The sequence below is a fragment of the Eublepharis macularius genome, chromosome 4 (genome assembly GCF_028583425.1).
Source record: "Eublepharis macularius isolate TG4126 chromosome 4, MPM_Emac_v1.0, whole genome shotgun sequence".
NCBI classification, from domain to species: Eukaryota; Metazoa; Chordata; class Lepidosauria; order Squamata; family Eublepharidae; genus Eublepharis; species Eublepharis macularius.
This window is the reverse complement of record NC_072793.1, coordinates 96,157,468-96,174,951: the sequence shown is the minus strand read 5'-3', so window position 1 is coordinate 96,174,951 and position 17,484 is coordinate 96,157,468. Positions and strand designations below refer to the sequence as shown.

Below are 17,484 nucleotides of genomic sequence, written 5' to 3'. Positions count from 1 at the left end.
ACTCCCCAGTGGAGCCTATCTTTGATTTTGACCACTCTCACGCATAAGCCTTTTGAGCCTCTAGCTGCCCGTCCTCTAAAACTTCTGACAGCCAAAATGGCCTTTTTAGTGGCCATAACATCAGCTAGGAAGGTGAGTGAATTACAAGCACTAAGGTACAATCCACCTTTCCACACGATGTTTGCAGACAAAGTGGTTCTCTGCCCAAGCCTACAGTTTCTACCCAAGGTACTCTGCTTTTACCTTAACCAAGACATTACTCTGCCAGTATTTTTTCCTTCACCCTCTACAGAGGCGGTCAGACTCCTGCACACACTGGATGTCAAACGTGCATTGTGTTTTTACCTAGACGGGACTATTGCCTTCAGAAAGGACCATAACCTATTTGTTTCCTTCAAAGGATCTAAGAAAGGACAGAAAGTCACTGTTCAGACCATCTCCAACTGGTTGGTGTGGCTCATCAAGGAGTGTTATAAACATTCCAATCAGCTTTGCCCTTTGAACATAAGGGCACACTCTACAACAGCCCAGCCTACCTCATCAGCGTTTAACTTGGGCATTCCTCTAGTGGACTTATGTAAAGTGGCTACCTGGTCGACACCATCCACCTTTATTCAGCATTGTGCCATTGACGTAGACTCCAGAAGGGATGCTGCAGTTGACAAAGCAGTCCTGAAGAGTCTCTTTAGATGAAGAGCAACATGCCCACCACCTGGGTAAATTTGCTCCCTAATCTCCCATGTGGGACTGCACAGAAGACACGACAATGAAAACAGGGTTGCACTTACCTGTAACTGTTGTTCATTGAGTGTTCTTCTGTGCAGGAACACATCCCTCCCTCCTTTCTCTGCTGTGTGCTCTTTAATATGCTAATTTCTCCTTCACCGGCAGCTTAGTGAACTGAGGGAGAGATCCGCTCGCCCTGCCTTCTATAGCCGCGCCCACTGAAAAGCATGCGAAAAGGCCGGATGAGTGTCTCACACCTTTTGGAGCTTTTTATACATCCGCAGCTGGCCTGTGCATGCACAGTTTCCATCTGTGCCTGAACAGAAGAACACTCGATGAACAACAGTTACAGGTAAGTACAACTTTGTTATGCATTGTTTTTTGTTAAGGAAACACTGGTCTAAATTTTAAACCATCTGGATTATCATATATTCCACATAAGTAGGTAATGTTGGCTCGCCTGTATACTTGGATCCTTGGACATAAGGTTCTTACTACTTTCAGAGCCCAGTGGGTGAGGGGATATGTGTTCATGAACCTTGGTATCATGTGACCCCTCGAGTCTCCACCAAACACAAGTGATATTTTATCACATGTACGTGTATCAAAGAGCGTTTGCTTTGGGGAAAATGGCAGTGCAGGCTTTTCTTATGGCTTTAGACTCCTGAGACATTAGATAACCTGACAAAACTTAACCTATACTTAGCTGCTGTGCTAATCTCCATCACCATGTCTCCCTACAGCTACCTGAATGATTTGGAGAGGATAGCTAGGGGAGATTACATTCCAACCCAACAAGATGTACTGAGAACTAGAGTGAAGACCACAGGCATTGTGGAGACTCACTTTACTTTCAAGGACCTACATTTCAAGTAAGTACAATGCTTAAGATGCACAAGGCAATGCATACTTGCATTGTGGATGAGGCCTGATCCTGATTTTTCTCTAGTTCTACAAAAATTGTTATGTCTTTTATTGCTAAACAGATTGTTTCTGCATAATTCTGTGTGTGTGTGTGAGTGTGAGAGAGAGAGAGAGAGAGAGAGAGATTTAAGGAATTCATATCCCACCTTTCCTATACTCAAGGTGGGATGCAGAGCTAATCAGCTGATACAGTGGTTTTGTGTCTTTTTGACTGCATATGTACCTTTGTCATCAGTTTTGGTTCCATTCATTTTTACCACAGTTAGTACTGACTTTTACTGCTGTTTTTATCCGTTTACTGCAAAAATAGTGAAAACATAGGATTGTTTCACACAAGAGAGAAACAAAAGCAAAATGAGATCTTCAGATCAAAGCAGACAGCTTTCACAATTCAGTCTCAGCCTTCAGGCAGAGAAATACAGGGATGTGTCCAGGGCTGCATGTCTGCATAGCTGATGGGCTGTCTGTACCTGACCATAGCATTCCAGATGCTGTAGATTGTTTGAACCATATGTCAAGGGTTTCAATTTACTCTCTTACTCAGAAGGAAGCATAGAAGTTTTTAGATTACAACACACTCCCTGAAGCTTTTTTTTAAATTTGCCACTCATCTTTTATTCTTACCTGTAGGACCATTAGATTGGCAAGGCTTGGGATACTGCTGAGAGTCTTCAGGGTTGAATGGAGGTTTCAGTGAAGGAGGAGAAGGCTATTTCCATTTAAGTTCCTTTCCTCCCTGGCAACTAGTCAGTCAGTCAAGAGTATAGCTCTCCCTTTCTCTTTTTGGTATTCCAGTGTTTGCTGTAAGCACAGCTATGCAGATAAAAGCTGAAAGCTGTATGGGCCTCACTTTCACTCCCGAAGCTGGTGCAGCTTGTTTCTTTGCACTTTTAAGACTAACCAACTTTATTGTAGCATATGTTTTTGAGAACCACAGCTCTCTTCGTCAGATGCATCTGACGAAGAGAGCTGTGGTTCTCAAAAGCTTATGCTACAATAAAGTTGGTTAGTCTTAAAGGTGTTACTGGACTCTTTACTATTTTGCAACTACAAACTAACACGGCTAACTCCTTTGGATCTTTGCACTGACACCTGTTCAGCTGGTCTAATCCTCAGTATTTATTAATATGTAAATACAAACCACATTCAGCATTGGTGTAAATTGACTGTAGCTCTCAAGAAATTAAAAGGCTATAATTCTGTCCTGCTGAGGAATGCTATTTGCGGCTTATGCTAAGGCCCGGCGGGAGGGGACGGTGCGCTGACAAACACACACAGACTACACAGCTGGAGAAAAAAATTGGCCACAACTTTATTGCTAACAAACAACAAAAGGAGCATTGGCAAGCATATGGATCGGATCCCAGTAAACGGCTGGCCCGCCTGCCAGCCCCTGCCCTCCCCCCTTCAGGACCCCCGCTGAAGGGGGGGCACCGAGGAGTGACATTAATGGGGAATCACGTGGGTGTATACCCCTGGATGATTCCCCTGCCACCTGGGAGTGAGGCAACCCCAGCGATGCACCCAGCACTGGGTATGCCTCTCCCCTCACTCCCAAGACTCCGTATGGGAATCCCCTCAACGAGGATCCAGGGCCGGGGCCCTGGAACCCGGAAAGAGATCCGATCCAATGCTACCCGCCAAGTTGTGACAACCATAAGCAAAAGGGAGCGGAGGGTGGGAATCGCGTCGGAAAGCAGAGTGAGGGAGAGCGGGGCCAGCTCCTGTTTAAATACAGAGCCGCCAGACCAGAGGGAGAACTTTGCTTCTCAGGTCCAGCAGCTGGTCCCGCCCCCCGGCAGCTCCTCCCCGGCTGCCTGCGATTGGGGCCAAGTTTTAAACTGATTGGCCGCCCTGAAAGCAGAGCACGCCGGGGGAAGGAAGCAGCCAGCTGCACCCGTCCCAGCCTCCGTGCCGGCAGCCGCAAACCCTCTGCCCGGTAAGTCGGGCGTCGGTTGCATTTCAAAATTGTATTAAAGAAGTGCAGGGAGGAAAGGAACAAAGCCCCAAAAGAAAAAAGGCAAACAGAAGGGTGAAGTATTCTCTCAAGTGACGAGACATTCAAAATACCATTCTGTGAGGGGCGGGGGGTGAGATTTGTGATATATCTCACTGTGATGTGACAGGTGCCATACATAGCAAAACAGATGAATTACCAGTAGTTGCATATTACCAGTACCTGGGTATTACACCTTTAGATTTTTAACTCAGTTCCAGTTGCTTACTCTCTTTTTCTCTCAATCTGTACATCAGCATAATTCCTAGGACTGTGGACTGATTGTTATTAGGCAGCAGCTCAGTTATCCCTCAGGTGGGACATAGTGGTTTTATAATCTGCTCTCCTTGCAAGAATTATACAAGTTGCCTATTTCACTAGCTCACATTGGGAAGATAACTTCACTTTCAAATGCCCCACTTTAAAATGCTCTCCTTTCCCACAAAGGTATTTTCTGACTAGTTAGAGAGGAGCTGTGTATCACAAGCCTGTAAAACAGCCAGATTTAGAGTTGGAACAACCTGGGTAAGAATGTGTTAGCTTCCTTCATGGTCTGCATGTGCTGCTTTCTCTTTCTCCTCTTATCCTCTTGTAACACTGCCTTTGGAGCACACACATCTCTGGGTTTGCTCTTTCTAGATACCACAATTACAACATGCTCAAAGCTTGAGTCCTAGCTGAGTTCTGGCTGAAAACCTTCCAGCTGAGATAGTGCCAATTTAATCTTCTTGCATCTGTCACTTTGAATGTAGTGGGAAATCATCATTGTGTAAAGCCTTGAAATTCTAACAATTAGATTACATAAAAGCACAATAAAAGTATGTTTTACAAAAGAGAATGATAGACATCCATGACAAGACATAGGAGACCAGAGTGCACATCCTGAGAGTATGCTTGAGAATAATGTCTTTGGATGAACAAAACTCAGAGTACAAACCAATTTTGGAAACCTAGAAACAGAATTAGCAAAGGGCAGTTTTATACACATACTGGACAGTGTATACAGTTAAATCTGAACAGTTTTAAGAGCCTTGAGACATGTGGCTATAGAGATTAGACAGACTGATTCATCCAAGTAGTCTGTCCCAAGTAGATTTTTGTCAAGTGGATTTACAATGGCAAATGCTAATATTAACAAGTGTGCAGTTTTAAGAGTGAAATGGAGAACTTCCTTTATAGTAAGTTTCACAGTCCAACTGCTTGTTCAGGTCATGGTACTTCTACCTTGCACCACGCCAAAGAAATAAACTGTGAAGTCCATGTAATGGTCAGCGAAATTTCAGAGTTGAGAAGCTGAGCTAGCAAGGCAACCTGATGTAATACAGTTGAAGACCCCTCCAAAGCTAGACTACTCTATTTAGATGATTTTAGGTGGATAGCGGTGTTGGTCTGTAGTAGATGCATCAAAGAGATCAGTAAAGGTATAGGGAGGGACTACAGACTTTACTATTGTCACGGGAAGTATGATCCTACTGAGTAGTTCCTATGTTGTTTAATATATCAGTCTTAGAATTGCATGCCTATGCTCTTTGTTTCAGCTTTTTTCAACTCTCTGTATTGGATTCCTCCTGTTTTTAAATCTTTGCAAATGGCATTATATACCCTATTACTTGAAATGTCTTTGAAATTTACTGTACTGACTCACACTGTGTAAGCTGCATTGAGACTCAATGAGAAAGGCAGACTATAAATAAGTATATAAATAAAATACAATTCTACTTTTATTATTATTATTTTAGTTCTGCTGCTTACCAACATACAGAATTTCTATTCACATTTAGGAAAGATGCATAAAGAAGGTTGCCATCTTTCTCCCGAAGTTAATGATTTGTTTGTGCAATTTATTAGCATTACATCGTGTTGTCTTTTTTGCAGCTCCTATAGAAATCCAGACCAGTTAGTAGACTCAGCATTTAGCGTCCAGCTAAAATTTAATTCTCTTAAAGCACTATGAATAGATTGTTATGGGAACCCTATGGAAGTAAGAATGGTGGCAAACTCCAAGTATCCAACTGTCTTTTGAAGCATGGCACTTGTTGTAATTAAAATCTCTAATCTTAGTATATTGACCTTCCAGTGGCAGTTCTTTCTGGATCATTGTTCTCCAGAGAGGCCCATAAGCCAAATAATAATCTCCAGATTATTTTCCTTTGCACAGTTGCACGTAAAACTCAGTCAGTGTACATTATTTCAGATATATTTGGTGCCCCTTGTTTTCTAGTTATTACTAATAATGTCATGACGGTACATGGAAAGAGACAGAAACTGCATTGTTAGTTCTGTCCTCTTTGCCCATGTTAGAAATATATATCGGCCATGCAACTCAAATTAGAGTTATTGGCTGGCATAAATGATAAACTATAAAAAACATAAATGAGACCTAAGCTATGTTTACATTATATTTATATATTCATTTATATTATATCCCACTATTACATTGTCCACCCAGTGGCCTTACATCTCTTAAAACTAATCCACATTTTTAAAAAATTACCAATATTGGCATGAAAAATCACAGGAGTACTGACAGCACTCGCTGTCCCTACCAGTACTGGAAAGAGAGTAGCCACGTGATAACACAAAACATCAACATTTTGTAAAGGCCCTTAAAAATAAAATGTGTATCATTAAAACACAAAAGCAAGAGTTTCTGCTTCATTATGTAGCTCAACCTGTATGTACTATTAGCAGTGCCACTGTCCCTGGGTTCTGAGTTTTCTAGGAGCCCTGTTGCCCTTTATCAGGGAAGGAATGTGGATTCCCACTCATTGAGTCTGGCGAAAATGAGAATGTTCTTTGCTGTTCACCTAATCTTACTCCACCCATTCAACAATATCCTGTGACCACTGCCTCCCCACTGAGAAATCCATTAGAAAGCAGCCCTGCAAAGACGGGTCCACAGAAGTTTTTACTAGCTTGTGGACTTACACGTCTCTTTGTTAGGCATTTGTGGTATGAAGACAGTAAAAAAAAGGAACTGGCTCTCTTCCAGTTCACAAAAGCTTCCCTGGAGGCATTTTTTGTTCATCCCAGGCAAGCAGGTAAGTGACTGTTGAGAAGCCTGAGAAAGGGAGACACATGACCTGCTAAGTTCAGCTGAGCCTCTCCCTTCAATCATTTGGATGGCATGTCCATCTGTATCTCTAGCTGTCAAGTCAGGGATGCAGAGAATTGCCTAATGCTGAAATTAATTTATGTAACGAGGAGAAATTGTTTTCAAGTGTTCTTGTCTGAACCTAATAATAATTTCCCCATATTGAATTTTTTCCTTGCTCCAAGATCACTTTCCCAAAATATCAATATCATACAACAAAGATTAGATCCAGATCATTACTAAGATTACTGATGTTCCTGTACAACCTTGTACTTCTTCACAGGATTGAGCTTTTAAAAACTTATTTGGTGGAGAGTACCGTCAAGTCATAGCTGACTTATGGTCACCCCTAGTGGGATATTAATGGCAAGAGACTAACAGAGGTAGTTTGCCATTGCCTGCCTCTGCAACCTTGGTCTTCATTGGAGGTCTCCCATTTAATTACTAACCAAGGCTGACCCTGCTTAGCTTGTGAGATCTGACGAGATCAGGCTTACCTAGGCTATCCAAGTCAGAGCTTTAACTTATTTAAGAACATTGAATTTACACAGCTGCTATAGATGCACACTTAAATTCCATAAAAAGTAATGGAGATCATGGAAATTGTTTTTGGAAATAAACTGCTTTCAAAAGAAGACATGAGTAGAAGATATCTAGGAGAGTGTATGCAATGGTACAAATCCATCATTTGAAAAATGTTTGCTGTAACAAAGGAAAAGAACATGATAAGAGCCCTGCTGGATTATACTAGTGGGCCATCTAGTCCAGCATCCTTCCTCTCCCAGTAGCCAAGAAGTTACTCTGGAGGGCCAACATCAGGGCATAGAGGCCAAGGCCTTCCTTTGATGTTTCTTCCTGGTATACAGTGACAAATCGGATGATGTGGCATGGACTTCATAACCTCTTCATATGGTTTTCTGTGGATAATTGCATAGAAAACTAACATTATAGCTGCACATTAGTAGCACTGAAAGTTAGCATTACATTGTCAGAGAGGAATGTGTGTATTTTTAAAAAACAGCAATTGCAGTAATTGCCCTGGATATAGCTAACCATCTACTTAATTTAAAACTCTTTCATCTGAAGTATTTGGTCACATTGGGGAAATGTAAACTGATGAAGCAGTGTGGTGTTACCCAAACAGGAGGTCTCCTTAATTAGTTGAGGGAATTAGCTTTAAAGGAGACAAGCAAGAGGGGATGGCTAGGAAGCTCCACCAATGTTTTATGGGGATTATTCCCTTAGAGAACTCTCAAATAAATCAGGCAGATGTTCATCTGGAAAGGTTTGTGATTACCGAAAAAAAGGCAAATGTACAGAAAATCACACAGTATACACACAGGGCTAACTAAGAAAATGGTAAGGAAATGGGAAAGCAGTTTCAGGGGAAGAGTGATCATTACTAGTCTCAAAGAGGAGGAAGTCTGCAGAGGATGCAGCAAGAACAACCAGTGAGGAGAAGAGAGGAAGCCCAAACAAGTCTGGGAGAGTGTGGATGAGTCCCAGAACACATACAAACACACACACATGGCTCCCTGGCTCCCAAAAACAACAGTTTAATGGTTTGTCTGGAGGTAGGAGAATAACTTAGGAGAGGTTAGATATGAATATCTGAGACAGTCTATAGGTAAAAATATTGCTTGATGACCTAATAAGTATCTGATGAGAAGGCTATCAGATGTGCTGAATAGCTTTGATTAGGTAATGGGATAGGGGAGGTAGAGGAAAGCGCTGATGATATTAGGCAGGGAGATTTCTCAGGAAACCTCATTATCTCTGCTTCTCCCCATGGCGTGGGAGCCATCAGTCAGTCATCCCTCCTCTGGCTTATGGCTTCATAACTTTCCAGTCTCCAGACCAGCTGACATCCGCTCTGCCTTGGGCCAGGCAGTGCCTAGGACTTATGGCAAGGGGTTTATCCATATCCATAAACTGCCCTTTCATTGTGGGGAGGGGGCCTGACTGCTAAAAGTGGGAATAATATTTTCAGAAGCATAAACTTTTAATTGTTCTTGAAATTGTACTACAATTTTTGTTTTCTGGGGTATATTATCATACTTAAACTTCAGAGTTTGTAATGTTCCCAGAACACAATGTCTTAAATCTACATTTAAGAGAACTCAGGTCAAAACAAGATTTTATGAGAACATCTTTAAAAAACCATGTAACTTAATTTTCAAATACAGGATGTGATACTTAAGCAGAGTACATCTTGAGAATGAATCTCGGTGCCAGTAAGGCTGTAGTCCTTTCTCATGCAGGTTTAGTCTGTATGTAGAGGGCTTCCCATGGGGCTCTGCATAGCTGTTTTCCATCACCTCTCAAAGAGCATGGGGACACATGCAGCACAATGTAGTAGTCTGAGGAATGGGAATGTGTGTGGTCCCTGTTCAGCCCCCTCTCTGCTGTCAAGAGAAGAGATGAATGGTGGTATGACTGCGTGCATAGATCTCCCATTCTTTTCATTGCACTAGTCCACTGACTGAATACGAGTATGTAAACTAATGGTTCTCAACCCTTTTGAAGTGGGACTTGCATCTTACTGTAGCTTTTGGGACTCTCTTTATAAAATTAATCTCTGCTTATCTTTAACATAACACAAGAATTTCACATCGGTTAACAATGAATTATATATATCGTGTTTAGAATTCTGAAATACTTGGCATTAGTGAACAGGCTGTATTTCATGGTCAATTTGCAATGGCAAATCCAAATTTGACTTTAAGCCTCCCAGACTTTCCCATCTCACCCTATTTCTTCTCCCTCCTGGGAGAAGAAATCCACTTTGAGACTGTTGTGACTGTCATTTAGGTCCCAACTTACAGTTTGCATGCATGTAAACTATGAAGAACCATATGGAGAAGGGTTTTCCTTTAAATAATTGCAACTTCCAAAGCAGAAATGTTGAAATACTTCAAATAAATTCTACAAGCTAGCTATTGATATTCTGTCACCAGAGCTAATGGAAAAAAGCAGTGTACTGCATTTCAATAAGTGGCCTGCAAAATTAGAGCAATGCATCATAAATGCATGTTCCTTATATGACTGCAGCTGACTTGCTTATTATAGATCTAATTCAGATAGACCTCACACATTGTTACCAATAGAACGGTTGTATCCTACCACTCTGCTCAGTTGACTGGAACATATTTCCAGTACAAGGAGATTTCCTCTGGTGGTGGAGGGTGTTCTGCCTGAAGAAGAGTTTCTTGTGTTGAAGGAAAACACAAGTTTTCGTCAGATGCATGTATTTGATTAAGAGAGCTGTGGCTCTCAAAAGTTTATGCTACAATATAGTTGTTTAGTCTTAAAGGTGCTACTGGACTCTTTACTATTTTGCTACTACAGACTAACATGGCTAACTCCTCTGGATTTGTGTTGAAGGAAGTTCTTTGTGCCAGAAGAAGATACTGCTATTAGCTGAGTGAAGTGGGAGGATACAACCCAGTGCTTTTCAATTGATTTGGTTCACCCATTCAGCTGTCAGTCATCAGGTGAAATCCAGTGAGATACGTGTATCTATGACTCAATCTTGAGGAAGGGCAACTGATCAATGAAAGGGTTAACTAAACTTCATTAACATTTTTTTATCCCTCCCATGGCGGGAAATCCATGCATGTTAGGAGGCAGCAGAGAGTGCCTACTTGACAGAATGCCTACTTGAAAAAGAGTATTTTCTCCCAAAGAAAGAAAGAAAAAGAGAAAAAGTGGAGAGAATTTGAATGTCACAGTAGTAAGTTTCTCAGCACTTTCAAATGTGGCATGGCTTTTCCTCCTGGGACGGAGGGAGCACAGTTTGCTTACATGTCACGTTGATTTCCTGTCTCCACTCTTCCTCTGCGTGGAGTTCCAATTTAACTTCCTCCCATTGTTAAACTGAGCACTTGGCCTGCTTCTTTGCGTTGGCGGCTGTTTCAGCAGTCCATGTGTGCTTATGTAGAAGGCTGGCAGCAAGCCAGAGCAAGAGCTCTCATTCAAGATGTTAAAGAATTTGGACTGAAAGGGGTGAGGGGAGGAGAGGAGAGCTTTCTTTGCCAGCTCTTAGTACCACTTTGCATGTTCTTTCCAGCATGGAGAATAATCTCTGCACTTTGTAATGCTTGGATGGCTGGCATATGTGTGTGTGTTTTTCTTTTTCTGTTTGCATCTGTATTGAAAGTTGATTTTAAGACTTAAGAGAATTATAGTGCCATCCTAAGAAGAGTTACTCTGGTCTAAGACCATTGAAATCAATGGGTTTAGACTGGAGTGACTGTTTTTAAGATTGTACTGTTAATCTAGTCATCTAATTAGATATCCTAAACAGGGCTAAAAGGCTTTAAGCATCTGTAGGCAGATTATTTCAAGAATGAGCTCTCTCTCCCTCCAGCTCTCTGATAAAATTGTGTTGGTCCTCAGGTAATAATGACCCATGAGGCTGGTGTGAGCCAACACTGGTCTGAAGGCACATGATTTTGTAGTTTTGTTGAAACTGTGTAGGGCCATTGTTTGAATGGGAGACCTCCTGAGAATCCTGAGTGATGGCAGAGAAGTTGGTTATAAATGTAATAAATAAAAATAGACAAATAGGGGACCTGCAACTATTTGTGGGGAGGCATCTCATTTTCCTCTTCCCCTAGTATTTTCTCTTTCCTTTCCCTGAAAGCCCCAGTAGCCTCCCCCTTTTCCTGATTCCATCTCTCCTTAAACTTTCCCACCAGCCAAACTACCTTTTTATCTGCCCCCTGTCTTCAGCTTTCCACCTTTTCCCTCTCCCCAGCAGCCTCCCCTTGGACAAAGACTAGCCCAGTTCCATGGTGCCAGCCTGGTTGGGCCCAGTTGCACAGTGGGGAACCTGCAAGTACTTTCCCCTACACTTTTTCCTGTACCTACCATACCTAACTACCGTACTAGTTCCTCTTTCCTTCCTCCTGCCAGCCCCCACATTCTCTCCCCTTTCACTACTCCCTTCTCTCTTTCCTACCAACCAATCTACCTTTTATCTTTCCCTCATCTTTGGCTGTATTATTTATTTATCTACTTTTCTCCCCAGTGGGGACCCAAAGCAACTTACATCATTCTCCTCTCCTCCATTTTATCCTCATCCTCTCAGGAAATTAGGCTGACAGTATGTGACTAGTCCAAAGTCACCAAGTGAGCTTCCACATCAGACCGGAGATTCAAAGCTGGGTCTCCCAGATCATTATTTGAAACTCTTATCTTCTACACCACGCAGGATTTTGTAGGGTGGTTACTGTAGCAAGAAACTAGGCCTGACTGAGTCATGCAGGTTGATTGGTAGCAATTTGGCCAGTGGTTGCTGGTGAGCCTGGCTGCACTGAGTCCTCCCTCAAAGGCCAAAATAACTGTAGAAAGGGCCCTGTCCCATCCCTCTGCCTGTTAGTGACAGAGACCAGGGCTTGAACTCCGACAATACTGTAGTGCCTGGCAACTACCACTGAAGGCACTCATTTCTTAAAGCTACAGGGGACAGCTATCATTTTGGGGAATCTTAACCCCCAATAAATTTCAGATTTTCCTGCAAACCTGGGGCTTTTCTCAGATTTATAGAAAGATCTGTGTGGTCAGTCCATGGCCCCACACTCTGGATCTAAGTATCCATAGACAAGACCATGTTGAGAAATATTGATGTTTGAGATCATTCCCTGCCACCAGCACAGTATCAGTCAGGTGTAGCCAAAGTAGTTTGAGTTTCTTTTATCACATGCATCATCTACCAGCTATTTAGGCAGGAGAAGAAGCCTGAATATATTGAGCTGGCTTTAGCTACTTGTATGAAGTCCATCTGCCATAGGAACACAGATTATGATTTCAGATATTATATTCAATTTTAGCCAGATATAAGAATAAATAGTAGATGAAATTGATCTGCCTGTGGAGAAGTGCCACAAATCGACACCTAAGAGTTGCACTGTTGTGTTCATTGGAGGCCCTGGTATAAAGTGTTCCGGCTGCTCTAAAGCACTGGCATGACCATGCACAGTTTACATCCCCCCAAGGAATCAAATCTAGATTCCAGCAGTTTTTGTTTTAAGCATTTTTCCCATCCCTGCCCTATGAAGGAAGGAAAACTTTTTTTTGTATTTTCAGATGAAAGTGAGATTGATTTGAGAAATTTGTAGGAAATTTGAAAGATCCATACAACATTATCATCAATTCTCATTATTTGCATGTGAGCTGTTCTATATGTCTGTATTTTGCATTATTGTATTGGCATTTTTTTCTGAAGTAATTGTAACTGAGTGTGTCTTGGCCACTAAATGGCCTTTCTCAGGTCTTGCTGGTCAGGTAACAGATTATTAAGTGCTGCATGGACTTTTAAATGACATCTTGCTCCATTAGTTAGATTAAGGTTTTTTGTTTTTCTCTCCCCAGGACCCGAACATGTTTTCATTTATAGTCCTCACCCACCATGTTTCAGCCTACTTCAGCCTACTTCTACAGAGGAAGGGCTCTTGCTCAGCTCCTAACAATCAAAAGACTGAGGCTGTAAAAATGCAATTAATTCCACTACCATCACAATGGCTGGTGTTCATGTTAACACCTGCCAATAGCAGAATGGCTTCATAGGGGAATAGCATAAGAGACAGTATCATGGCCAGGTTTCCTTTGCAGTGTGCTAAAGTGTTACACTTCTAGTTCCATGTTAACGATATAATTTGTAAGACTACTCCAAAGTGAGTATATCTTCTTATTACTCTCTTTGGCCTAGTATATGCCAAACACTTAATGCAGGCTAGCCTTTTGTAGCAATATGTCCTTTCAAAACCATTGATCTTATAGAGCAAAATGAGTGCCTGATTTTCTCACTCCCTACCTTAATCCAGAACTAGAGATTGTGTTATGCTCTTGGGTACCCCCCCCCCCCAAACGAAAAGCTGTGTATATAATTACCCCTGCCCAGTAACCAAAAAATTTAGTTTTGTCCTGATGCACCTATCGCTGACAGGGCAGAGAAAAGTATGATGCCATAAGCTTAGAATAGTTATGTTGGCCCAGACGTTATTTGAAGAGAGGGAATAGAATTAAACTTATATTTGCTAATTTTGGTGGCCGTTAAATGTTTAACATAACATCACATGTAGTTCTAGCCTCAGTAAGCATCATTTGCAAGCAAGAAGTCACAGCCTTTGTGTTTATACCCCTAAATAACTATCTCTATAGATGGTTGAGTACACTAAACCTCATGGAAGACGGGAAAATCTTGTACACCACCCTCAGTTTCTTAAAAGAAAGAGTTGGATAAAAATACGATAGATGGTTTTCACTGTCCTGCAAACAGATGATCCAATTCTTTTAGTATGATAAGACGCCATTGCTATGCTTGGGTCATTATGGTTGTTAGATCACCTCATGTGCTGCTGTTGAGTTGGTGGATTGGTTTGCTTCCTATTTTAAACCTCCTTATCTATTAGATCCATTGACAGCATCCTTTGAAGGATCTGTAAGTATCCACCGGCATTTGTTAATGACCATGTTGACTTTCAAAATGGTATGGGGGCCAGAGACAATGGCTTGGCTGTCATTCAGATAGATCTGTTAGGATCTAGAGTCCAAACATGCCCTGCCCAGTTATGGGTTCCATTCATGGAAGATCATAACCACAAGGTAAAAATAATTTGTTTCCAACTTTGATTCTTAACTAACCAACAGATTAAACCTAAGAACTATAAAGCTGTTTCCCTTCCTTGTGTAAAAAGTGAAGTCCATAAAGGGAATGTCTTAAGGACTCTCAGCAAATCTATATAAAGAATTCAGCATGTGGAGGTCCTCTCAGACCCTCTCTGATTCATCCTGTAGACTAAAGCCTTGTTTTCCATTGTATCAGATGCAGTGATTGTATCAATGTCACACTGTGCTTCCTGGGCTTGGATATTGTTGAACTAATTCCTATGAGTTTTGGCTGATCGGTGCCACTATAAATGTGGCAGTATCTGATCGCAGTAACTCTAATTTCTGCTTGCAGGATGTTTGATGTGGGGGGCCAGAGGTCTGAGAGGAAGAAGTGGATCCATTGCTTTGAAGGGGTGACAGCTATTATCTTCTGTGTCGCTCTTAGCGCATATGACTTGGTCCTGGCAGAAGATGAAGAAATGGTAAGACTCATGTATGGCACAGTCTTAAAATTGCCATGCTGCCTTTTTAGGAGAGTAATTGCCTAGTTACCACTTTCCTTGTGCTCTGTTATTTAAACTGGCCTGACCTTACAATTTTCACTCTGTACCTGTTAGAGCCTTTTGCTAGTTAATTTCTGTGTTTAGGGAATGTTAGATACTCATTATTAAAGTGCCCACTATAGTGAGAAGTTTCTTTGTGGTGTACATTAATAAAATGGGATATTCTGTCTTGGATCCTGAGAACCGCCTGTGGGAAATATGCACAGGCTAGGATTTTTCCCATCTTTTAAAAATAAATGGCTAGATTTAAGATCACTTTCAAGGCCGAATATCATGTAACTATTTTCAACCAGTTTGGATGATCCTACTGTAAATAAATGTTGTCTAGTCCTTAGTTAAAGCTCATACACAGACACACCAAGCCCACAGCCCTTTTATCCCTCAGGTCATTGCCATTATCTTTGTTTTTCTAAGCATATTTCCTGACTTAGGGTATCTGCTATCTTGATAGAATCGGATGCATGAGAGCATGAAGCTGTTTGACAGCATCTGTAACAACAAGTGGTTCACAGAAACATCCATCATTCTCTTTCTCAACAAGAAGGATCTCTTTGAGGAGAAGATAATCCACAGCCCCTTGACCATCTGCTTCCCAGAATACACAGGTACACATTAGCGCTTTGTTTTTCTCAATCAATTCTAGGTCCCACATTTCATTACTCATTCATGATCCTTTTTGCCTGTGAACATAGTCCTTGAATTGGCATCAGGGTCATTGATGTCACTCCTAGTGGTGGGGTTTCCTTATATCTCAGAAGTAAAGCCTGTGTGAAAGAGTTCCAGACCTATTGTTGCATAACCAGTTCCTTTCTCACTTATGGCAGAGCAGCAGTGATAATCTGCTTGTGACCTCTTTGTGTGCAGATTTTAATTCTGGGAAGCATCTATGGCTTTATTCACTGGATGACATTCGTGTGTTACACTTACATAAAAGAAGAGTTTTCTTCTATGATAGACTGTAACAATTCATGTAGCTATTTGAGCTTTGAGTCTTCAAAAATGTAGAAAAAGACAAGACTTCTGGATTTACACAGAGGAACTGAAATTTAGTAGACAATGTATGTTCCTAAACCACTAATTAGCTAGTTAGTGAATGGTAAAGTTCTGAGGTGGAGAAGGAAGATATTTTAATTTTTTGTATGTGCTGGCTCCACAACCCAGGAATTATAGATTTTTCTTTTGCTAATAAGATCCTCAACTGCAGATTAAGAGCCTGTAATAGGTTGCATGGCCACTTCTGAATAGGAATATGTGTACAGGAGGGAGGGAAGGCGACTTCACTTCAACAATGTAGGGCAGCTGTGCAACATGAAAACAACTTCTGAACCTGTTGGGATGCTGGGATTTGGTCTGATCGATTTTCCTTTGTTAGAATGCTTTAATGTGGCCGATCAGTCATCTATGTATAGTTAGATATTGTGAATTTCAGTCTGCTATTGAAGGGCTATACTGCCAGCAGGATCTAGGAGGCGGTGCCTTGATTTCAGGCAGGTAGCATTGGCCAGGCCTAAGGCATGAGGCTTCCCTGCAGGTTGGATGCAACTGATAGCAGCAAACATTCTATCATTTAACACAGTCTATTTTTCAGGAAGCATTAGCATGTAGAATTTCAGCGATGCTTTGCAGTTCCACAGCCAAACTATATTTGGCATATCTTGTTTTGTGGTGGAGGCTGGAAGTGTATAATTGAGACAGGAACCTGAACATGTCAGTCAATAAGGCTTGCTACTTCCAATATTTTTTAAAAAAACTCTTCTGTGGAGATTAAGCAAACACAGTAGAAGATGATCACTTAATCATCAGCTCTGTAGCAAGATGGTGATTGGAGATGGGTTTGTAAAAATGCCCAAGGTGTGCAGCAACTTCTTGGGGAATCTGCACTGAGGTATCTCTCTATTGGGACCAATTGTTAAATTTGAGTGTTATAGCTTCTTGTGTGTGGCTAAGCACCATTACTGTCATGAGGAGAAACTAGTGGCAAATGTCTTCCCTTTAGTGCAGTAACTTTCCTGTTCATTCAGCCAGTTGCTGGCTACTCAGTACCAGGCACTGAGAACAGAGCTTTCTCTGAGCCAGCATCTCCTGCTCAGTTTTCATAGCAACTCTGAACTGTGGTCAGTCAGCAGGGCTGATGAAGATGTTAGAGTTGTGCAAATACTGGCATCACTAAGGAATGAATGCATGACTTTTCCAACCACTAGTAATATATAGAGGCCGAAATTGCCATGTGATTAGAAAATTGGGTTCATGCACACAGTTACGGAATGGCACAGTCTTCCTGTTTACTGTTGCTTTCCTCTCTCTCCCACTCTACTTAGGGGCCAACAAATATGATGAAGCTGCTGGCTACATCCAGAGCAAATTTGAGGATCTGAACAAGAGGAAGGATTCCAAGGAGATCTACACTCACTTCACCTGTGCCACTGATACCAAGAATGTGCAGTTTGTCTTCGATGCTGTCACTGATGTCATCATCAAAAACAACCTGAAAGACTGTGGGCTCTTTTAGCTCTTCAGGTGGCATCTACTGAGGAACACAGGAAGGTGAGGAGTTGATGGGAGAATGC

General features: G+C 41.7%; 1 protein-coding gene across 2 annotated transcripts in view; it reads left to right on the top strand.

Moving 5' to 3' along the window:
• GNAI2 (G protein subunit alpha i2) overlaps positions 1–17,484 on the top strand; it is a 218,979-nt gene that overhangs the window by 197,025 nt on the left and 4,470 nt on the right. For both annotated transcript variants that reach the window (XM_054976039.1, XM_054976040.1), the window contains exons 5-8: positions 1,470–1,598; positions 14,707–14,836; positions 15,369–15,522; positions 17,236–17,461. In XM_054976039.1, coding sequence (XP_054832014.1) covers positions 1,470–1,598; positions 14,707–14,836; positions 15,369–15,522; positions 17,236–17,426 — 604 coding nt within the window. In that variant the 3' untranslated portion in view covers positions 17,427–17,461. The remainder of the gene's footprint in view (positions 1–1,469; positions 1,599–14,706; positions 14,837–15,368; positions 15,523–17,235; positions 17,462–17,484) is intronic.